The sequence below is a fragment of the Lacerta agilis genome, chromosome 6 (genome assembly GCF_009819535.1).
Source record: "Lacerta agilis isolate rLacAgi1 chromosome 6, rLacAgi1.pri, whole genome shotgun sequence".
NCBI lineage: Eukaryota > Metazoa > Chordata > Lepidosauria > Squamata > Lacertidae > Lacerta > Lacerta agilis.
Genome location: NC_046317.1, coordinates 24,452,816 through 24,477,377, shown reverse-complemented (window position 1 = coordinate 24,477,377; position 24,562 = coordinate 24,452,816). Strand labels below are relative to the sequence as shown.

General features: G+C 40.5%; 1 protein-coding gene across 9 annotated transcripts; it reads left to right on the top strand.

Moving 5' to 3' along the window:
• The first annotated feature begins 1,385 nt into the window (after positions 1–1,385).
• ZNF326 (zinc finger protein 326) lies at positions 1,386–23,096 on the top strand. Of its 9 annotated transcripts, none has more exons than XM_033151635.1 (12): positions 1,386–1,593; positions 3,288–3,408; positions 5,226–5,631; positions 7,855–8,050; positions 10,026–10,060; positions 12,466–12,550; positions 14,645–14,759; positions 16,350–16,515; positions 17,222–17,321; positions 18,080–18,210; positions 20,627–20,722; positions 22,606–23,096. In XM_033151635.1, exons 1-12 carry the CDS (start codon positions 1,578–1,580, stop codon positions 22,774–22,776), a joined length of 1,638 nt encoding a protein of 545 aa, XP_033007526.1. In that variant the 5' UTR covers positions 1,386–1,577; the 3' UTR covers positions 22,777–23,096. The 9 variants fall into 9 exon arrangements, with proteins under 9 accessions (XP_033007526.1, XP_033007518.1, XP_033007519.1 ...); XM_033151627.1 differs by having other exon boundaries at positions 1,430–1,593; positions 14,645–14,741; XM_033151628.1 differs by having other exon boundaries at positions 1,431–1,593; positions 14,645–14,741; positions 16,368–16,515.
• The last annotated feature ends 1,466 nt before the right edge of the window (positions 23,097–24,562 follow it).

The window sequence follows — 24,562 nt, the reverse complement described above, 5'->3', positions numbered from 1 at the left end:
CACTCCAACCATACCCACCCAAAAGCTAGGAAAGAAGAGCACTCCACCAATCTCCTTTATTGGCAGAGAAAAAGTGCATCATATACGTGGATCAGAGCACAACACAGTTAAAGAAACATAGTAGGAAAGGAAATACTTTAGGATAAAACTGTCCAGGCATTGTTGAGGTACAAATATGGCTCTTAGGACCTAGGGTGACATAATTTCATAGTGAACAATAGCGTCTCTCAAAAATCTTGCAACATTCTCCACAACGTCCTTCCTACAATTGGTCAGCAGATAAGACACCCTGAAGAGTCAGTGCGATGCATTCCCCCTTTCAATGGGGGGGGGGGGGGGCAAATACGTATCGTTAATAGACAATAGAATAAAACGTGTGAGGGATTCGACCTGTTTTATGCCACAAGGGCAGCATCGTTCAGAGTTTGGGGTTTTCGAGAATCTGCCTTGCGAAACTGCAGATGGGAAGACGTCAAATCTTGTGAGGAGAAGAGCTCTGCGTAGGTGGGGATAATAAAGATGGCATGAATAGGGAATGCCCTGGCCAAAGAAGTGTGGAATTCTTTGGCGGGTTTTGTCGGCTGCGCTGCAAAGCGCTTGGAATTCAATCTCTAGGATTCTGTGCTTGATCGTCGGGAAATGCATAAGTAGCAACTGGAGTGAGAGGCCGCGGGTTCCAATTTTGCTGGAAAGAAGAGCAGAAACTAAGTGAACTGATGAATACAGTGCTGGCGTCTAGCATCCTCGGCTCGACATCCCAGCAGGGAACAACACTGATGATCTCTGCCCAGGCCCCATCCTTTTTTCCCATCTAAAGAAATCCACCTGCTGCGGCAAACAGCTACTCCGGCTGGCTTTAGGGTGGCCATATTTCAAACAGTGATAATCCGGACAGAAAAGCTGCTGACCTCACAACTGATTTGTAAGAAAGACTGTACAACCCGAAAGAGAGACCTTTGTAAACCAAGAAAATCTTGAATAAAAACATTTTTTAAAAAGAAAAGAAAAGCTGTTGAGCTTTTTTCTTTCTTGGCAAAATCTCAAGGGGGGGAAATGCCGTTTTGAGCTACGTTTATGGAAAATCGAGACGGGTTGCCACGCGCCCGGATTTTCCCGGACAGCCGTATTCCGGTGATGACGTATGGCAACCCTGCTCCGAGCCGACGCTCCGTAAGAGATACCTTGCAGTTCACGCTCGGCGCTGCGCGGCGTACGTACATCCGGCGGTGCCCAGTAGGTGGCGCTCCCCTTTGCCTACGCTTCTCCCCCTCGAGAGGGAGAAGAATCTCCCCGCAACTTCCGCCACCGCCGGGGAGGGGCCTCCCGAGCCCCTTCCTCCGCGGACCTTCTACCCCCTTCGCGCTCCTTCTCTATAGCCGGCGACCCCGCGCAGCCAATCGGAGCGTCGGGAACCTCTCCGGGGGCGGTCTCTCAGCCGCGCTCCCCTTATCCCCGGCGTCACTTGGGCGCCTGCGGTGCGAAGGAAGCGGCAGGCGCAGCGGCGAGGAAGGAGACGCGATCAGGAGGCCGCCGACGTTCCCAGCAGCCCGGTCGCACCGCCGAGGGCTGTCGCCGCCATGGATTACGGGGAAGGTGAGGCGCTCCGGAGAGGCCGTGCCGAGGTTGCCGCCGCCGCCGCCAGGCTGGGCGCAGCGGACTCAAGATGGCGGCGGGGTCTGCGGCGGAGGCGGGAAACGGGCCTGGCTGGGCGCGCCATGTTGGTGGGGGAGGGGAGAGGAGCCGCCGCGCCGCTTGGGGAAAAGAGCCCGAGAGCCTCGCACGGGTCTGGGGGGGGGGAGGGGAGAGGGCTCCACCAGTTAATCGCGCCTGCTTTTTATTTTATTTTTTGCTCCCTCCCCCTTTTAAAAAATTCATTTATTGAATGTTTTCAGGGAAATGAAGACGTTCGCAGGGTTATCGGAAAAAAGCTTGCATTCCCTAATATCTGAAATAGTCGAGGAAAATAATAAATGGAGTTAATTGGGATACACAGAAGGGGGAAAAAGAAGATGGGGGGGGGAATTCCTGGAACCGCTGAAAGAGGGGTGGGGGGGAACTCGAGGTTTGATAGGCGAGAATGGTTGAATTGTTTGCATTTCTTGTTGCTGTTGTCGTCGAGATGTTTATTTGTTATAAATGAAAATCCTGAATACGCTTACACACACAAACACCCCCCCCCCACCCCAGTACGATATCCATCATTATCTCCTTGCGCGGGCGCGCGGTTAGGTAGGGTGGGGCTCCTGCAACAGCCACAGCCGCACGTGGAGAAACCTTTCTCCTAGGTTCACACTACCCAACCCAGGAGCGAGACTAGGCTTTATTTAACCCTGGTCAAATAGAAGACAGCCCAGAGGGGGCCTCATGCGTTGGGTGAGATCCAGCTATCTTATACTTCGAGTAGACATGTTGAAATCGGTGGACAAACCCACTGACTTCAGCGAATCTACTTATGAGTCTGACTAGGGTTGGATCTCACCCATTTGTTTCACCATTAGGAGGAGAATATTGGCTGTACTCGGGCATTCTTTATCTCATCTGAACAAGCTTTTTGCCTGTCCATGTGGCCTCTGCGCAAGCTGCTGTTTAGCCAGAAATTTAATTAAGTACAAGCAACTCCTCATTTACGTGTGCTCTATTTGTGGTTGACTGCACACAAACGCAGTGCCGGGAACCTGGAAGTGGATCCCGGAAATAGGGAGCACCCTGGAGAGTCCTCCCTGAGCCAGGAGGACTCTCCACGGTGTTCCCAATATAGGTGATTTCTGTTAAACGTGCAGAGGCCCAGAACATAACCCCTGCATAGATTAGGAGTTGCCTATATAGTTAACTATGGCTACCAGCTTTGAAACAAGCCAGGAACCTATGGTTTAAAGCAGGGGCCAGCAAACCTTTTCAGCAGGGGGCTGGTCCACTGTCCCTCAGACCTTGTGGGGGGCCGGACTATATTTTGAAAAAATACATGAATGAATTCCTATGCCCCACAAATAGCCCAGAGATGCCTTTTAAATAAAAGGAAACATTCTACTCATGTAAAAACACACTGATTGCTGGACTGTCCGTGGGCCGGATTTAGAAGGTGGTTGAGCCAGATCCAGCCCTTGGGCCTTAGTTTGCCTACCCATGGTTTAAAGAGTATATTAGTTGCCTACCCATGGTTTAAAGAGTATATTATTGTTAGGTTTGTTTCCAACCTTTTTTCTAAGGTGGCTTATACCGTTCTCGCTGATCCACTAGGAGAGGTAATGAGTCTCATTTTAATAAAATCAACTTACTTCCTTTCTTAGAAATGGACCGTGACTATGGGCATGGTGCCTATGGTGGCCCAAGAGCCATGGACTCTTATATGAACCAGTCATATGGAATGGAAAGTCATGGAGGTGGTGGAGGAGGCGGTGCCGCCGCCAGGTAATATACTGAATCACTTGCCTTATGTATTAAACCAAAGCATAGTTATGTTTGACAATATACCCTTATCAAATTTAAGTGTTCCTTGAACATGCCATGTTGATTCTGTGTGCAACAAAGCACAGGAAGTTACTGTGTGGTAGATTTTGTAAAAAATACTTGGTTTGGATTCTTTTAATGATGTACAGTGCTGTAACAGATTTTAAGATGACTGCATGCATTTGATCTAGTCTGCCATCTTTACCGTTGAAGTAGCAGCATAGAACGTATAATTTAAGTAGACAATTTTGATTACATTATTTGATTTGATTTTAGCCTTCAATTTTCAAGGAACATTTAAATTTCATTTATTTAGCGCTAATACATTTTGTTAAAATGTTCCCTGGTAGACAAATTGTCATGTCCAGATTATTTCATTGGCAGGTACTAATTACACTAAAATGTGTGTTTGGCTTATTCTACAAATTTTTTGTGCAGTGATCTTACCATTTTGTTCTTAGTACTGTAATGGGAATCTGATAAGCTTTTGGATTTGCACGGTGCCTGCAGTTCATGTTTACTAACTTAAGGCCATCCTTTTTATGCAAAATTGGTTTTCTTTTAAGATCTGTGCATTTTAAACAAAATAACTGGATGAAACATTAAACTTTGTTGTATTCCCATTTTTATATTTTAATTATTGTATGAGAATGCAAGACTGCAGGTTGGCAACCCTGAATCCACAAGATCTTTTGTGACATTGAAAATCAGGAAACTGCACAGTTTTGTTGAAGAATTGGATGATATCCAATACTTGTGCATAGTTAACTGTCTCAAGAATAATAATTAAGATGTACCTACCGTTTAGTAATCTGCATATGATTGGAGTTCACTGATGAGAATTAATTAAAAATCACTGTGTAGATGCCATTTTAAATATGCAAGTTTGTGTGACTGAAGTTTTTAAAAATGAAATGCTGTTGTATACGAGGATAGTATACATAGTCACCAGTGTCCAATTTTCAAAGTAAAGGCTTTTTCTGTTTCTACTGAATTAATTATATTTTTATGCTGGGAGAGACTCCCCTTTACAGTGCAGTTGTACCTGACAACTATGTCCCCCTGCACGCTGCCTTTTCCTGCACCTCAGTAAATAAGTAAAACACTGTTTTATATGGTCTTGGATGTTTACATGTAATGCATAGCCTTTCCTTCTATCAAGGGTACATTGATACTGAAAACTTATACTTGCCTTTTCAGTTCTATACTAAAGTACCTTCTTTATTCTCTAGAATATGCCAAATGTAATAATAGAACATGGGGTATTCTGGCAGTTGGACTGCATGTTGCAGAAATAAGAAAATTAAATAATTGCACTGTGAAATTTGCAGGGATTACAGTAAAAGAAAAAAGTATCAAGTTGTAATTGCCTCTCATTATTGATACTTTCCCGATTGAGAGGAAAGCCTTTTAAATGCTGTTAACTGTTAGGTATGACTTCAAAGATAAAATAGTTTTATTAACCTTTAAGTCTGTGCAGGTGCCTGCATCTGTAAGACTAGGTCTGGGCACATATAATGAGGTTTAAATACTGCTGGTAGACTAAATTTAGTGAAGTTCAGGTATTCTGAACTGTTAATATTACTTTTATGGAAAAATGGCTCAGATAGCTTTCTGTCTGGTCATCTCTTGAAATTGCCCAGCCCTAATCAAGGCAAACCCTACCAAAGTAAAATATACATTGATTTGAGTTGATAAATGTCAACTGATAACTTGTCTTTTGAAATGTTTTAACTTTAGTAAGCTTACTTTTTTTTTCCTCACTGCAACTTTTCCAGGTTTGGACCTTATGAGTCTTACGACTCCGGGTCTTCTCTGGGTGGGCGAGATCTGTACAGATCTGGCTATGGTTATAATGAACCCGAACAAAGCCGCTTCGGAGGTAGTTATGGTGGTCGATTTGACAGCAACTACCGGAATAGCCTTGACTCTTTCGGAGGTAGAAACCAGGGCGGGTCTAGCTGGGAAGCACCTTACTCACGCACAAAGTTGAGGCCTGGGTTTATGGAGGACAGAGGAAGAGAGAGTTACTCTTCCTACAGCAGTTTTTCTTCACCCCATATGAAGCCTGCACCTGTAGGCTCTCGGGGGAGAGGAACGCCTGCTTACCCTGACAGTGGATTTGGAAGCAGAAACTATGATGCTTTTGGAGGACCATCAACAGGCAGAGGCCGTGGCCGAGGAGTAAGTACAGAATCTTTTCAGATTCTTTTCACTAGTCACTCTTTTAAACCCTTTCAAGACCATAGCATTTAAAACAAACGGGCGCTGTCCAAACACAGTGCACTTTTGGCCAAACTGTTAGGGTTGATGACCTCCCAATCCCGTTTGGTATTTACCTAGAACTTAGCACCCAGTGTTTCTTCATTTGCAAGTAAAGCACTAAGAGATTAGTTGCTAAGGCTTTTTATCAAATCTCTCCTTTTGTTTGAAAGGTGAAGATTAAGGCAATGGGTTTGGTCTAAAAGGGGTTAAAAGGAATTGCATTTTTCCTTGTTAACACTAGCATCTTGGCTAGTGGGAGAAGTCTTGAATCATTGTAAAGGTTAATTAGAACCTTTCTCAGTTCTGAGTAGCTTAAAGGTGCAATGTATGTATACTGTTGAATTTTAGGGGTTGAATGCCATAAAGCTGATTTTGTCCTGATACACGGGCAATCAGTTCTACATACTCATTCTTAACTTAATGTAAGGTCACCAGACTTACATGGAGTAATGGGTATAATAAAGATGTAATAAGAAATGAGGTGATTTGAAACCATAGTTAAAGGGGCGCCATCAACTTAACTAATTGTTTCAGAATGAAAACTAACGGTGCACTGAACAGTTTTGTCTAACACTTGTGTGATTTACATATAAAATTGCCCACAGCACGTTCTTGCATGCTGAATGTGATGTTCCAGTGCAGCTTCAAAATTGCAGTTGAAACATTGTGAACAGAGTAAAGAAACTCAAATATTAGCAGGAAAAACCTGTTAACAGCTGCTAGACTCCTGATGGAATACTTCAGGTTTATAAGATGATGATGTCCCATTAACTTACTTTATAATCTTATATCTCATTTTAGTACAAATAGTTAAGTTATAGAAGCTTATCTTGATCTCATATATGCTATCATAAATCTCATAAGCATAATATGTTTCAAGAAACTAGCTCTTAAAAAACAGGGTAGCTTATTTATAGCCTAAATGTAGAGATAAAGATCTTTTAAAAAAAGAAAAGGTGGTCTGCATCCCTAAACTTTCTTTCAAAAACGTTTTTACCCATGTGGCATTCTGAAGGATACAATTGGCATAATAAGATTTAATGCAGAGAGACGTAAAAGGAGCTAGGAGCTTTCTTGTAGTTTGGTAATAAAGTACTTTGCATATTTGTGTAGCCCTTGTTGTCAAGACTTTCTTTTTTAAGTAGGTTTATGATACTGAGTGAGTTAAAAGTCTCAGGGAGTATTGACAGTTCACTTTTTAAAACTTAAGTGTGCCTTTCTTGAACTTGAAATACTTTGAGGAATAAGCTACTTACTGTACTTAAAATGCATTGCACCTTTAATGGATCTGGAAATATTTGCTTGTGCAAATGTAAATCGCCTAGAAAGTGTCCTTTGATTTATGTACATTCAGCGTGGAAATATTGCTAGATTGTTTTTTTGCTAGGGACCAATTTATAGACAAAGTGAAATTTAGAACGTGTGCATGGACTTTGTTAGCGTATTATTATTTTAATGTTCTCTAACATATTCTGGTGTGCTAGTGCTATTTGTTAGTCAAGTTAGGGAAACTTATTTCTGCTTATATGATTTCACTCATCCAGTCAGATGAGCATTCTTGATTTAATTAAATGGATCAGTAGGAAAGCTGGCCTGCCTTTTGGTTGGTTTCTTCTCTTCAGTTTGCTTCTTTTTTCAGTGCCTTAAAATGCGTGGGAAAAGCCAATTTAAGCATCCTTATGTAGATGTCTGAGACAGGAAGAGAGGAAATAGTCTTTTCACGCCACTAGATGACAGTTTGATCCTTGTTTAAAAACATTTCATGATACAAGGCAGTCTTGTTTTTCTGCACTCACTGCCACAAACCCCCTCTTCTTGATATAGGATAGAAATACGTTTTTGGCTTTGACTTTTGTTAAATGTATCATCTGGAGAATCTGAAGAGAGGGAATATAACTGAAATTAGAATATAACTCAAGATCTGGATTTATGACTTCTCATAAGCAGAAAAACTTTTGATATAAACACTTTGTGGTCAATTAACTGAAAAATGAATAGGCTTGCAGTTCTGACGTGTGTTAACTTGCTAGTATTGCATTCTTTTCCCGGAGTTAAAATATTTGTAAATATGTATTTGTAGGAATTATATTTCTTGCAACCAGCCATATCATTTTCTAATACTTGCTCTTCACCTGTTTACAGTACATGGGAGACTTTGGAGGCATGCATAGACCTGGAATTGTGGTAGACTATCATAACAAACCCAGTAATGCAGCTGTAGCTGCACGAGGAATAAAGAGAAAAATGATACAGCAGCCGTATAATAAACCAGGTGGGACATTTATCAAGAAACCCAAACTGACAAAACCTAATGTGAAGATGAACCAAAACAAACCTAGTAAGTAATTGAATGAAAGATACAAATAATAGCGCTATTTAACTTTTTCTGGGAGGAGACATTTATGATTTGCCATTCTTCATTTTTCAGCCTCAAAGCCCCTTTTGAAACTAGCACAGATTAGAAAATTTAATCTGCTACTTAAAATGAAGTCACTTTATCAGATTTGTGCCTATATACTATTCTACTGTGTGAAATGTTACCTTGGAAAATTAGTCCTTTAATACATGTATGCCTATGTTTTGGAACCTCTTCTGGCTTCTTTTATTGTGAAGACTGCTTGCTAGATGCTGTAGGATTGTTACCAAGAGAACAATTGCTGCTTAGACGAATTTCAGACCTTAATGTTTGAATGCTTATGGAAATACAATATTCAGATCAGATTTTTTTTTGTCCCCTTCTGCAAAGATTGTTGACTTGCTATTTGAAACAACATCAGAAAGTTAACATTTTTTTCTTGCACCATCTTCACTAAGCCTTTTGTATGGATTGCTTTGTATGTGTATTTCACCTTAAATTTCCCCCTTACGCTTTTTGGGCGCAGTGTGTGGTTGCTATTTGAATTGACTTGAATTTTGAGACGACTCCAAATGGCACACATGCCGCTTTGCAATATTTCTATTTGTGAAGTACTCATAATTGCGATGGAGTATATGCGGATAAGTTCTGTGGCAGAGATGTGAGAGGTGGATGGAGTGACTGTAATGTATTGCATGGTATCTCCACGTGAATCCCTAGATGATGAAGACTGGGCCACTTGCCATCAGTGTTGATGGGCAGGTTTGCTCTTCCTGAATGGCTGCATGTGAAAAAGTAAAGCAGATTTTTCCAACCCAATGCCCTCAAGGTGTATTGAACTACACCTACCACCAGCTTTGGCCACTGGCCATGCTGCCTGGGGCTCATGGGATTTGAAATCCAGTAATATCAGGAGGGCACCAGGTTGGGGAATGCTGGGAGTAACGGGTTGTCAGAGGGAATGCTGGTTGGGATGGGGGCATAAGTACTACCAAATTTACTTGAATCTAATGCGCAGCTCAATGTTCAGAACCTTGAAACCAAAATAAGTATTTGCTGGCTAATGTAAATGTGTCATCAAATCTAATGTGCACCTTAATTTTCGCAGCGTAATTTGGCCAAAAATGGTGAGCATTAGATTTGAGTAAATACAGTCACTTGCTGTATTCATCTAATATTGTGAATTTGGGTATTGCTCAGTAACATCGCATCAGCTATAGCTTGTGTTTTTCAGGGGTGGCCTGTGCAATAGGTACAAAAGATATTAAATATATATAATGAAAACTGGAAATTGTATTTCCTCTTACAGTACAGTACAAGTATACCGGACTAGATTGAGAGATTTCTCATAAGGGTCTCTGCCTTCATCCATCCACCTGTTTAAAAAGTCTTCTACCATTGCATATGGTCTTGTTTCCACAGTGTGATCAATGAGATGGTCTAAATTTTTGTTTACCATTTCTTGTTAATTCCTCTCACTGGGGTTGGTGGTCTGTTGAAATGCCTCAGGTATGCCTTTTTACCATTGGAGTCTGAGAGTAAATGTAGAAAACACAACTGATTGTTTCATGCGCACAATATGAAGACTGATTTTAAGTGTGATATAGACAACTCTGAATTGAATTTAAAGGTGTGTAACCAATGAATGGAAAACCAATTACACAGTATGATGATATCCCACATGTGCTCGTTCTGCTGCATTCCCCTCCCAGTTTTGCTATAATTTCAGTACCAGTACAAGAGCTTGATTAAGTCAAATTATATGTATTTTCTTTGTGGGTTTTTTTATATAACCTGCAACTGCATGCTATTTTCTTTAACGTATTCTTTCAGTTTTCTATAACCAAGCTTCCTATTTTCCCAGTTTCCCAAGGATTTAAGCAAAATGCTAGGTGAGACAAAATATTACACTGCAGCTTGATTCTCTTTAAATTTCTTCCTCCTTTCATGCTAATAGAGCCTTGGACACCAAGCAAGAAAGCTACTACAGAGGTAACGATCTCCCGCTTTGCAAAATATTGTACTTTGCAACAAGCATTAGAGTGTGTCTTGATAGTTAACACAAACACCATATATGATCTAGAAGGCCACGGGGCACAGTAATGCCTGTCCCAATGGGATTTTTCAGTCTATGTCTCTTTCTCTCCCACCCCCTGATAGTGCTGGACTAGAATAAGAACCTGCTGTTAATAACAAGAGTGAGGATATCTGTGGTGCAATCCAGAGATCAATCTAAACAGAGTAGAATTCAGTGTCACGCCATTCCAGTTGCTCTATTCTGGGGGTTCTCCTGACCTTCCACAACCCGATTGGGGAAAAGGAAGCAGGAAAGCCCCATTGCAGAAGTAGAAGACATTGCACTCTGCTTCCACTGATGGGACTGTTTAGTGAATCCTGCCCATTGAATTTTAAGGCTAGGCAGCTGATGGTTCTTTTATATGTGCCATTGTGGTTTTAGTCTTAATAATACATAATCAAAAAGCAAGATAAAATCCATGTACTTGGTGACTCTTCACCTACTTCCAGATTTTGGTCATGAAACCTGAATTTCTAAAAAACACATTTACTACATTTATATCCTTCCTTTCCATTGTGGAACTGAAGGCAATGCATGTGGGATTCCCAGGCAGTCTCTGATCGAGACTCTGGTGTTTTAGCTTCAGCATACTCTTCAGTTGAACTTGTAGCTTATATTAAAACACATTCAGTACTGAACTTGAGATACTTCAGTGCTTGTAGTAGCTTAGTGGAAAACTATATATGTGGAGTCTCAATAAACTTGCAAGTTTCAAAATACTGGTTATATAGCCAAATAGCGGATCTTCAATCAAGTGGTCACAATAACTAGGAGGAATGATTTTCTTTTTTAACTAATTGTTTAATTTTCAGCTTCTGTTCATGGTCTCTTTGAATCTATAGTCTGTTTACACAGGATTGCTGACAGTTTTATTTCTCTATATGAGGTCTAGAAAAATTCTAGGTACCTGGCTCTCATGGCATGTTGGAACACTGAATTATGTTTCTAGCTGGTTTGAACCTAGTACCTAAAGCACTCTGTGTAAGGAACTCTGAACTATTTCACAGCAATTTGTAGTTTTATTTGTTTCTCTTACAGTTGTACCTTGTCAAATGAAATCTGTGGCTTTTAGGTGGCTTGCAGTTTAAATGCAGTATCAGTAATAGACTGAACACAACGAAAACATAAAAAATGGCTGCATGAACATGGCACAACACAAAAATCAAAGACCCTCTCATAGCCTGGTGGAATACAGATGTTAAATGACATCTGCTGAAAGCTCAGTGTAGCAATTCTGGTGCTCCATGTCACATGTGCCACCACAGAAAGGTTCCTGCTTCCATTCTGAATTCAGATGATGGGCACCATGTAGGGAACCCCAGGAAATTTGCTGTATATGGGAATGGTCTCATAGGAGTGTACATCCTCCTGAGATTGATGGGGCAACTCATTATTAAAGTTGAAAGAGCAAAGGTCGAAAAATGGAAACTTAATAGTAGGAAAGTGGAAATACATGTTGGTAAGATTAAAGGATAAAGGAGACTTCCATTTCTGAGTTGGGCAGCTATTAGAAAAGCCAGGAAAATAGAAGCTTTTGTCCCGTCAGATCCTGAATGTTGAGCAAGATAAAAATGCTCTTGTAGCTGACATGCTTGGTTGATCAGAATATTTTATCATGCCAGGTGCAAAGTAGATGTCCCAAATCTGATAAAATAATTTTGATCAGTCAAACATGTCAGCAACGAAGGCATTTGCATGCTGCCCAATATTCATGATTGACATGGCAAATTTCCTTTTTACTTGTCTTTCTGATAGCTGCCCATTTTATGAACGGAAGTATCTTTAGCTCTAAGGGTGCAATTCTAATGTTAATTACAGCTTTAAATGCACTACGCTATGTAATAGCACAACTCTTCAAAAGGTTTGACTGACGGATTGTTAATGCCAAATAAGTGAAATTTAAAATTATCAGTGTCAGCAGAATCCAATATTTTATCATATAGTGGAAGTTTACCTTCCTCTCCTCCACCCTTTGCCCTGCCCCCACCGCCCAGAAAAAAATCTTCTTTAGAGGGCAAGGAGAAGAGAGGAATGAAGTCCTGTTGTGTGAATGAGTGGATGCCTGCTCCACCCGCCTACAGGCAGCATTCAATGCAACCTAATTTACTCATCACCACACTAAAATGGTCTCGTAGCAACTTAACATCCAGAAATACACAACCAGAATTTACTTTTTAAATTCATTCCTTTTAATTCAAGATGATCACTTCAGTTAATTGAATTGAAATGAATGTTTTCTTCCCGTTCTGGAATTAATGTGCCATGTTTTGTCCGCTCATCTGTTTACTCTGGAAACTTGTGCGTTTTGACCTTTCATTAGGGTAATGAAGCTGAAGCAGGTGGTGCAATTGCAGATGAAGACTTTACACAAGATGCCTGTGATGGCATCTGTCAGGAATTTGAAGGTAAGCCTGCTTATTTTATCAGGTAACTCAAGGTACAGTGCCTATACGGTTTCATCTGGTGACATTTTCAAGAAAAGCTGTACCTAATGATGTGTTATTTCCTGCAGTTGTGTGTTTCATCTTCAAAACAGAACGTTTAGTTCCATGGCTCTTGACTGTGACAAACGTATCATTACTTGCTTGTGATAACGTTTTCTTTTCTACATCCAGATCATGTATACACGACGCTTATTTGACTTTCTGTTTCCTGTAGCATTAATGCCATCACTTAAAATTAGTATCCTTATCTTTTGTAGTTACTTAATATTTCATGGTATTGATTTTAAAGTAGACCAAGTGCCAGCTGTTCTTCACCATAAATTGGTTGTGTTTATACATGCTGCTTATTAAAACAGGTAAACTATCTGTTTCTAGGAGAAAGATGTTTCAGTTGCTAAACCATATCTTCAAACCCACAAGCAAGAATATTCTACATTGAGGCTGAAATTCTATCCTAAACCTCTTTCCCCCTGATGTGCTTTGCTATTGTATACTGTCTGGATGATAAATGAGGAATGCTGGGAACTTGCTACAAATTGTATGGAGTTTCTTGTCTCAAAACCTTGGGTGTATCTCATACTGTGTAATAGGCTTTCCATTGAAATACTGTTCACTGTTTTGTTTGTGCTGCTATGATTACAAGGTGAAGCAGAATCTTTTTTTTTTTACTCCAAAATCGAACCATCTTCAGGTTACCACTGAAGCCCGTTTTGAGATTCTAGTGTAGCGTTGTATCTGTGGATTCATACTGATGGCACCGTAGCAAATTCACAAGTTGTTCCGCTTAAATCTTCAAATAAAGCATCATGCTGGAAAGTAGGAGTCTTGAGTTGGTTTCTGGACTTGAGCCTCCATTCCCCTGGACTTTAGTAAATCTAGAGATTTAGAAAGTGTCTGCTGATCTTGAGAGGCAAGATGCAGACTGTTTCTCTCTACAGAACCCGATGTCAGATGGCTTATACAGCAGTTAAACAAGGACTCACTTGCGTTTCCTTTGAGGTAAGGTGCCACATTGCAAGTTCATCCCTATGGAGTGCTTTGGAGAGTCCTAGGGATTCTTTGGTGAAATTTATTTCTGTGTGTGTATGTGTAAAAATGCGAGTGGAGTGCTTGCTGTATGTATTTGGGGAATAGTACTTCATTGTTTGCTTATCACCTCCAAAAGTAATTGTAGGCTGTTCTGATTATTATTCCTACCTTGGGTGTGAATAGCAGTCAGAAATTGACATCATTGGTACCTGTTTTTAATAAGGCAGATTTTTCTTTCAAAGAGACATGCAAAGGAGAGAACAGCTGTTTGGCTGCTTGAAAATCATGTCCAGATTGACATCAAAAAACCCATTTTGCCTGTGAATTAAAAACCTGCCCCCCTGTAAATGCATGGAATCCATAACATCTTTGAAACGAAGTTTTGAAGTTGCTTTTCTGAATATGCAGTCGCAAGTTTGGAAGAATGAGGACTGTTCATACGTTTTGATATTTGTGTTAAAACCCACCTGATGGTCAATCATTTGGGGGGGGGGAACGATTCGGAAACCTGTACTTGATGTTGAGTCGTAGTTTAGGGTTAAAGTGTTCCATTTTATTGGGATTTTGAAGATTGCATGCTTTTCCTTTTCAGATTATAGTTTTCCCTACTCAATAAGCTGTCTTCACAATAAAACCAGGAAGCATCTAGCTTAAAACAGCATAAATTATATGCAGCATTAAGTTTGATATCTCCTTGATTGTAGGCTCTACAACTGTTTACTGTTCTCTGCTGGTCCCTTACTTAGTAGTGCCTTTAGTATCTAGGCACAATGAGGTTAGGTTGGCTTTATCTTTTGCTAATTCTCAAACCTACACTGAAATGCTTGGATGGATATTCTCTTTGGCTTTAAATTAACTAAGCCCTGGTAGATGCCGTTGGCATAGATGTCTTGACTTTATTCCTCCTTAATGACGCCCTAAGTGTAGTGGTTGAGATGGAGTGGTGTAGGGTAAGTTGGACTTCACATTTCCCTCTTGTTGGAGTCTAGAATGCAATTATTTATTTAGCTCTTTAATTGTTTTTAGGTGTCAAGCCGGAAGTGAAAAATGAAGAGGAAGAAAAACGTCGTATTGAGGCAAGAAGAGAGAAGCAAAGGCGTAGAAGGGAGAAGAACAGTGAAAAGTATGGTGATGGTTACAGGTTTGTGGTGGAAATGTCATGAATTTGTCCCCAGCCAAAATTCACAGGCATGCAAAGTGGGAATAGCATCTCCCTTACGCTGTCTTTGCTCTGCCTGCTCCATGGTGTCTTATGCCTGAGCCCCCCCAATGCCACATAGACATTATGCTATATTTCCATGTATCTGGAAGGGTAGCCACTATGTATTTCATGATAAGCCATTATTCCCAAACTATCAGGAATACCCAAAGAATTATTCGTTGTAAGGACAGAATGCCTGCACACCATGTTGAGAGTTCTCCTAGCTAATTATCATTTAATGCTCTTGTGAAGAGTGTGTGCTTAGTTTCAATGGGAAGGTTCACAAGTTGTAATAGGTTTACTTGGTTTTGTTACCCGTTTGTTCTTGTTCTTGTTATTATATTTGTACCCCCGCCCATCTGAATGCGTTGCCGCAGCCACTCTAGGCAGCTTCCACATAATAAAACATAAAACATTAAAAACTTAAAAATACAGGGATGGTATTGTGGCTAAAAGTGAGCTGCAATCCCAAAGGTTCTTGGTTCAAATTTTGCCATGGTCATAAGCTCATTGCAAGTTTCCATGTTCAGTATGGAGATATAGTGCATGAAATAAATGTGTTGTGTCATTTGGAACATTTGAAATGTTATATAAAAATGGTAATGGTTGTGATTTATTGCTGTGGTTAAATGTTTGACAAGTAAAACTTGCTTAGCACTGTCTGGCAGTGACATCAAATTATGTCCACCCGCTTGCTCAATGGGACTTCCTGTCCCTTTTCTCCCTCCACATGCCCCCAAACGCATGGAGCAGATTTTGGGAGTGCATGGAGGGCTGAGGAGGGAGGAGAAGCCCGTTGCAGAACTGGGATGTCCATTTGCACTATGTTGGATTCGTCCGGGGTCTTTGATTCCATATAAACTTCGAAATACTCACCAGACTCTGTGTGTTCTGTTAACAAGCTGAAAGTATAAAAGTAGCTGCTGTTTTGGCTAATAATCACCTGCTTAAACAGGAGGGATAACTTATTTCTTTCTCTAGAATACAGTAACTGTAGGACTGTTGAGTCACTCCTGTTAGATTAATACTGTGGATTTCTATTATACTGTTGTACTGTGATTAAAATGTGTAACTAGATGTGCCTTTTACTTTTCTGCCACCTCTGCCTGGGTGTCTGCAACAAAGAGCCTTGTTGCACATTAAAGACCAATGCCTTGTGGCAGAACCTTTTGTGGACTAGAGTCCCGTCAGAATGAGGATTCATTTGAATTTCTCTCTGGTCCATGAAAGCCTGTGTCACAACACATTTGTTCCAATTTTTAAGGTGCCGCAAGACACTGGGTTAAATAGTGGTTTTGCCGTTCAACCCAAGGCACGCTTATTCAGAAGGTACTCTCACTTATTTCTATTTCAGTTGGCACCTTATACTAATCACACACGTAAAGGGTCCAAAAGATGCTATAAACTGACTTAGATTATTGTGATGGAACCATCTCTGTGTTTTTATCCGTATATAACATTTGTTAATGAAATGAATTGGGTGTTGCAGTGGCAGGATTTTAACAAATTCTATATCTCTCTGTGCAACATGTCTCTGTCTTCTGCCAGAATGGCATTCACCTGCTCATTCTGCAAGTTTCGAACATTTGAAGAAAAAGACATTGAAGCTCATCTGGAAAGTCCTGTTCACCAGGAAACGTTAGATCATATTCAGAAGCAAACCAAATTCGACAAGGTTGTGATGGAGTTTCTACACGTAAGTTGTCTAAATGGAGCTATAGATCGGCTTGCGAAATACATGATTCACAGTGGCAATAACCTTAAATTGGGAAAATTGAAACAGTATTTCTAACACCATAAATAAAGTCATACATTTTTCTAAACATAAATAACGTTAAAGAGTTCTTAACACATATGTTACTTGTTTTTATACATGGAATGTGTTGCATGACACGCGCCCCCTCCCCTTGCTAGGACCAGCGCTTTAAAATAACCTCGCACCTTTCAAATACCAATTTCTGCCTTCATTTATACACCCGGGATAAATGCTTCATCTTGCTGCATGGCAGGGATGGCACTGACCAAGAATAGCACAGTGACCAAGATTGAAAGAGCTTGCTTAGGCATGCGTGCTACCTCAGGGGAGTTCTCTGGATCTATTCTTTCACTAGTGAACCCCTTTGCCGGATTGCAAAATGCTTTTGAATCTACTCAGTTACAAAAGCAGTTTGCAACACTGCTGTCTTTATGGGGTAGTGGTGGTGAAAGCCTCTTCTGTTTTCAGAAGATCTCTCTCTCTCTAAAGCACCCACCCCCTTTGGGCTCATCAAACTAATTTCATAATATTTTGGATCCTGGCCAGTGAGTCTGGTAGCTTCAGTATGTGGGAGGTGAATTTAAAACAAGTGAAGATAATGTTTGATTTCCGGAAAGTGATGTACACTCTCCCCCCCCCCCCCCAGGAATGTATGGTGAATAAATTCAAGAAGACCGCTATGCGTAAGCAGCAGACTACTAGCCAAATGGAAGCTGCCCAGATGACTGAAAAAGATGTTATGGAAGGCAAGTAGCCTGTGAAAGCGTCTGCTGTGTATCAGCATAGCAAATTTGTCATGTAGGCACAGTCTAGAACTGTAAGTTAACAAGGCAAAATCATATTTCCTAAATTTGGTCACCAACTCAGAGGTTGGGGGTGCTGGACTCTGGGATATGGCCTGTTTGTAGACACCTGCAGAAAACTTATTTCAGCAAGGCTACCACAGTGCATAAGTTAGCTGTATTTGTATTATTTATTTATTCTACTGATTTTATTTCAGATTTATTGATAATTATTTCATGTATATTTGTGTTTTAATAGTTTTGCAGATTTTCGTTGCATTTTATGGATAATTTCATTACGTACACTGCTTAAAGAGTTTGGCGTCAAAAGGCCTTATGAATCTTACTTAACAAATGCATTTTGGACTCAATGGGACTTCCCATTTAACTAGCAAGGGCAAATGGTTCCGTAAACCTAAGTGATTGTTACTTAAAACAATCAATTTTGGGTTTCGGGAGGAGAAATGTAAATGCTGAAGAATTTTGTGCCACTGCACCAGGCATTTGCAAAACTCCCATTCTTGCTGCCTACTTGTAAATCTCCTCTGTAGAATATCTTGCCACATTTAAATGTGATAGTACCGTAAATTGTTCCTCCCTTTTGTCTCATGGTTTTGCAAAATCTGTTTTGTTTGATATGCACACACAGATCCCTTGACCCTTACTACATGTCTTTCTCTTAGCACAATCTGTTACCCTTAACATATTTGTTTCTTTGCCAGGTGTCACGGCTGACGACCACATGATGAAAGTAGAGACTGTTCTCTGCTCTGCATGCAGTGTTTATGTTCCTGCTCTACACAGTTCTGTTCAGCAGCACTTAAAGTCTCCTGAGCATGCAAAGGGAAAAACGGTAAAATTTGACTGTAGCGTTTCATAAAGATGGTCCAGTGTGTGTCTTGGTCTGTTGAGCCCATGCTCCCCCCTCCCTTTGTTTGCTTTGCCATGTCATTCAGTTGTTAATATCAGCAATAGTTCAAGATTACACCACACAGCTCAAAGTAGTACAAAATTTAACAATCCTGTTTAAGACATACCAGCTTCCGTGTATGTTAGTAGAAGAGAGGGAGAGTACCTCATAGGATGCATATATTTGGTGCTTACTTTAAATCTAAACGCCAAATGAATATTCCACTTGGAATCTGATGATTCTGCTTTGTCACACCACCAGTCTAATGTGTGACCCAGTGGCTTGCTTGCTAGGACTAAGTTGTAGATGGATACAGAATATTGACAAAAGCTAAGATCCACCTTTAGCGCCAATCCTCCTTGAATTTCATCTTTGATTAGATCCTTTCCCCCTAATTCTATGGTTCTCTGCACTTAGATTCATTTGAAAATGAGTAGAAAGCAAAACATAGGCTCAGTGCTCATTTGTGCAGACAGTTGGACGTACACAAACGAAGTACAACAGGCCATTCCAAAAGCAAGAAAGAGAACTCCATCCTGCCACATATAAATGGTTAGCGTTGCAGTTACTAATGACACCTCTGTAGTTGCTCTTACGATGAACTAAATCCAATCATAGTTTTGAACTTGCTTGGCTTTCCCCGTGTATAGGTTTAGTTTCCAAATAGATGAGTACTAAACTCCAGTGAAACTTTTTCAGCAGTACTACAAGTGACCTGAAGCAAACCATGCACACTAGGATCATAAAGCCTTCGTGGCTCATAATGTATAGACTCCTATGAACAGGAGGAGAAGAGGTTACTCCTGCACCCCAAAATTAAGTTGAAACACTGACAGGAAAATAAACACTGATATTTTTCCTTTTCGGGGTAATGAGGAATTGTCTTGATATTTTTAGGAAAATAAGAATTTTTCCGCATTACTGAAAGTCCATTGAAACCCCCCCCCCAAAAAAACACCAAGTTTAAAAAATAATAATAGCCTTAATCCAGTTGGTGCCCTTGTCGTGACAGAAATGCATTGGAGAAGCATCCAATAATGGGGATGGGTTTCCCCCACCAATTTTCCTTCCTTCCTTCCTCTCTCCCTCTGCCTCCTCAAGCTGTCCCGGTATTCTCAACAAATCAATTCTAGAGAGTTGGAGGTTACTCCAGAACAGAGTGGAAAGTGGCACCGTGGGGGGGGGGGTGTCCCGTGGAAGGGTATTGGGCAAAAATGACCTTGCCTCCCATTGTTCAAAATTAGCAGGGTGCCAGGCGCATTTTGCACCTAAAAGATTCTCCCTTTGTGAGCACCTCCAAAAGTCTGGGTGCCATTTTTTGCACCTGGCTGGCACTCAGCGATTACTGAAATGTATGTGCTTTGAAGCCTCGGAAGTATATGTTAAGGATAGACAACATGTTAAGGAGTTTAACAATAAAGAGTAGAGTGTTTTGAAAACTGAAGTATCGTACCAATATTTTTATTGTCAATACCAAATTAATTAAATATGTATTAACAACTTTGCTAAAAATCTGATATTAACAATGTGACACTTAAGTGAATTGCCTGTTAGTTCATGCTTTTCAAAATAATAAATAAAAAGTGTTCCCCTCCCACGACATTCTTTTTTTACTCCCAGAAGCCATTTGGCTACTAGCTTTTTTATCCCAGTTTCTAACACTGTTACCTCCTCTTCTGCTACCTTGTGTGTTTTCCATTTATAGCTTGCTCTTATCATTTTGTCTCCTGTGGTTGACTGGGCGATGGGTAGAATTTTATGTTGTCACTATTCCCCCCCCCCCGAGATATCAGTGCTATTAATAGATAACCAATGAAGTAATTCATGTCCTATTTTGTATACAGCTTGGCAAGCCATACATTATTTTGATGAGATTAAGGGTGTTACACAGGAACTGCTATGACACTTTATGAAGCAAACTTTTATTTCCAAGTGTTGACAATAAACCTCAAATAGAATGTGCTTGTATATCATAAAAATTAATGCAGCCAAAACGGATTTAAACTTAAATCAAAATCCTGTTCTGCAGTTGATCAAAACCAGTAGGGCTTGGAAGATTATTGCAGATTCTCGTTTAATGGTCCATAATAAATGTAAAACCACAGAGTGCCTGCTTCTATAATGTGCTGTATAGAGTTCTAAGCTATATCCTTTTATGATGGTACGAAAGCCAGTTGTTTAGTTGTTCCATAGCACTCTTAGCAGTAATTCAACTTTTTCCTGAATATTTTACTTTTACTTTTTTCTTCAATAACCAGTTCATATGTCTGGCTAATATTGCATTTGTTATAATGGGAATTGGATGTCTCTTTGGAATAGGTTTCTAGTGCTTGTTTTTACAGTATAATCTTGTTTACAGACTTACAAAGAGCAAATTAAAAGAGAGAGTGTACTAACTGCTACCAGCATATTGAATAACCCAATTGTGAAGGCACGATATGAGCGCTATGTCAAGGTAAGCTTGCAGTATGACCTAACTTTTCAGCGGCAGACACTGCTGATAAAGAATGCTTAAGATTGGCTCCTGCATGATTTTCTCGAGTTGATCGTTTATAAGTGAAGTAATCCTATATTTTTAGTTAGGTACCTGCACTTCAAATCGGTAGATAAAACAGCTGCAATCAGAATAAATAAAAATTAATTGATTGATCAGAAAGGCTTGTCTATTGATCAATTAAAATGGCAAATACTTGTGTACTAAAATATTTCCAGTGCAAGAAACACAATATTTGTGCATTAATGCACACTAGACCTTAGAAAAAGAACTCATTTGTGAGGTAGAAAGGATTAAGATAGTGCTTGTCATTTGCAGTTTTTTATATGCACTTGTTAATACTACTTAAAAATCTGTTTGATCATAGGGCGTTTTTAGTGAATTGAAATATTTCTGATTAAAAGTTGCAGCTCTTAAGTAGAAACATGAATTTCTGCTTGAGTAGTACTCAATATTAACTGTCTTCCATTACTTTAAGACATAATTTGGTCTAAATGGAAGAAAAATGAACGTGACTATCAAGCCATGAAAACCTCAGCAGCCTAATGTGGTTTGAGTTTGCTACTGTAGATTAATTGGTAGGAGAAGTTTGGCTTCAAGTCCAGGGGGCCAGGAAGGGGCAGGCAAACCTCCCCTCTTGGAAGAAAGACTCATCAGTGCCTACTGTAAAGCCCTGTTGATTGGTTGCTGGAGGAAAACCAAAAGGTAGTCTGTCTAGTTTCTGGCCTCTTGTTATTTGTAGGCATCTTTCAGGGCATGGCCATCACAAAGCAGCTTGCATAATTGGGAAATAAAATACATTGAAGGAAAACGGCCATAATGGAACATAACATTTTAAAACGCACAGGTCACTTTGCTAAAAAGCTACCGAGTAGCACAACAGGAGACTAGTAATACTTAAAACACTTAGATCTTTTGCGACATTAAAAAATCTCTTTTAGGAAAGGAAGCCGTTTGAAATAAATAGGTAAACAATAAAACTTGTAGCTTGGAAATGACATGCACATCTGTGGGTAGTGAATTCCCTTTATGTATTCCGTTTAATCACTGGGAAGCTAGAAATGGAGTTGTAAAGGTGGACAGGGAAGGGAATGGCAACTGAAGGCAGATTATCCACCTTACTCATATCCCTGCCTGGCTTTCACCAGCAGAGCTGAAGTAAGGGCATGGCAGCATTCCTCTGTCTGACCTCCAATTCCCCCAGCCCCAAATTATTTCCCTTCCACTGTTCCTAATAGTAGGGAAATTCACTACATTAGATTTTCTCCCTGGTTTGTAGGTGTGTTGGGTACTGGGAAGGCTGTGTATCCTTCAGATCCATGCTTGTCCCTGGCACACTCCCAGTCTTAGCAATAGCATGCCCGCTTTTCACCTTGACTGACACCAGAGCTGAAGAAATTTACGTGGCATTGGAAGGAAGCATCCAACATTGAATCACCATGATGAGATTGAACAGAGGTCTCTATCCTCGGAGAGAGAGCTAATGATTCCTTTGTTCTCTGAGATGCCTTCCCAGAGATCATAACATTTTGGGGCTAGTGTGTTACCTGTCTGCCCCCCCCCTCGATTGTGATTTTATTGAACTTTGCAGAATATGTGAGCCAAAAACGTAATACGGAATTAATCCTGCTTGTTCCTGCACGTACATTTTAAATGCAGGCTATTGTTTTACTTATTTATATTTGCAGCAGTTTCATAACACTCATTATTTAAAGATGCCTTCTAAGCATGCCATGGGAATGGTGTATCCAATTTTATCCCGCTGTTTCCTTGCATCTTCCACTGCGCTCTTCATCCAACATGCTTTGCCCAGTGTTGCTAATATTTATCAATGTTCTTGCTAGGGTGAAAATCCATTTGAAGTTACTGATCAAACTCCTGAGCAGCAAGCGGAAGAAGACAAGGCAGATGAACCTGTGGAGGAGGAGGAAGAGGAAGCAGAAGCCGAGGAAGAAGAGGAAGCCGAGACTGCAGAACAAACCGACTTCACTCTTGACCAAACAGAGGATGCTTAAATGCGAGAAATGTGCACAAGTAGAGGAAAATGCCACTTTATTTTACTGTTTTCGTGGCGAAGTGTAAAATTTATAGTAGTTAGAAATAAGGCTTTTTACCATCCCTACCCTGTGCATGCATTCCATTTAAATTGAAAATGTGTTTGTTACTTTGTTTTTACCTTTGCTTAAAATGCAGGCAAAGCTGTTTTTAGTTTAGCTTTAATAGTAAGCCGGCTGTTGTTAGATTCGATTAAACATGGTATGGTGTATGTGTTCTTAATGTTTTCCTCTCTTGGTGTTGAGAATCGGATATAAAGGAACTAGACCGTTTAATCATTTCAGCACAAAGGTATTTCAAGTGAATGCTACAGCTACTTCGTTTTAAAATGCATAAACTTAAAAATTATGTTGTGAGTGTGGCCGTCTTTTGGACTGCATCACTCATTGTAAAATACATGTTACGATATATCTTGTAGTCTTTTGTGATAAAGATGTATGTAGCAATAAAACATTTTAGAAATCTTAGTGTTTTGTTGTTTTAAGCATTGGGGTGGGGGAACAATAATTGAAAACAGTAGAATTAAAATTATACATTAAAAACGTACAGATAAGCACAACAAAGGCAGCATATCACCAGCCCACTTATTAAATACAGTCAGTTCACAAAAGCCTGTTGAAACAAGAAAGTTTTCACCTGCCGGCAGAAGAACAAAAAAGAGGGAGCCAGTCTTAACTTTTTATAGGGAAGGGAGCAGACACTGAGAAGGCCCTGTTGATCTATGCTGTATGAATGCTGCTAGAAAGCAGCCTAGTGGCTCTGCTCCACCTGGAAAGCTGCTTCTGCTAACATATTGCTACCAAGGCCAAACAATTTTTTGCTCTCTCCTTTCCCTTGTTTGTTTTGTATATTTCTGAAAGGTGGCAGTCCCCATCCTCGAGACATCCTCCAGACTGTACAGTGGACTACACACCTGCCTTATGAAAAACCACAGTGTTCCCATGGTGAAAGCCTAACAGTTTCCCCCAGACCCTTGAATTCTCCTACCTCCCTACTAAAGTGAAAGATCCCACAGGCCGAATTAGGCTCACTGCTTGGTGTGTGCTTGGGCACTATTTTACCCTGAGCTAACCTGTTTGTCTCCACTAGTTTTAAAGGTGCATAGGTTGTTTGTCGGTCCTTACCACACAGGTAGGAACTTGGGGCTCTCCAGAATATCTTTGGGTAATGATCATTTGTCCCAGACTCCCAGCCAGCATGGTCTTCAGGGAAGCATCGTAGCTCAGCAGAGGAAACCTCTGTTCTGATTCCCAGCATCTCGTGGGACTGGAAGACAGGGCTGTCCAAAATTTTGGAGTCAGAGTAGACCAGGAATGGGGAACATTTTTCAGAGATGGTGGAGGGCCACACAGTCCTCAACCCTAGTGAAGACTGGACCCATGGCCCAACATAACTTAGTTTCCTACTACAGGAGTTGGTGTCTGGCAATAGCTGGAAGCCACACAAGTGTTCTTCTGTCTTACCATAGTAATATTGTTGGAGCTTATAAATATATTAGGCTAACTTCCGTAGTTAACAGCAATTTGCCATACTCAAACTGATTAAAAGCAGAAATTGGAAATGAGTTGCAATACCAACCCAAATGTCGATACTGGGTTTCATTTAAATTACCATTCGTTTTTGGCATTGCAATGCTGTGTGTCTTGATGCGGTGTGTTGCACCGGCAACTTCTGGAAGCCTTTGTGCGCTGGAGTTTTTGTCCTAGCTTCCACGAAGGGGTTAATACGTTTCCAGCCCTGGGTTGT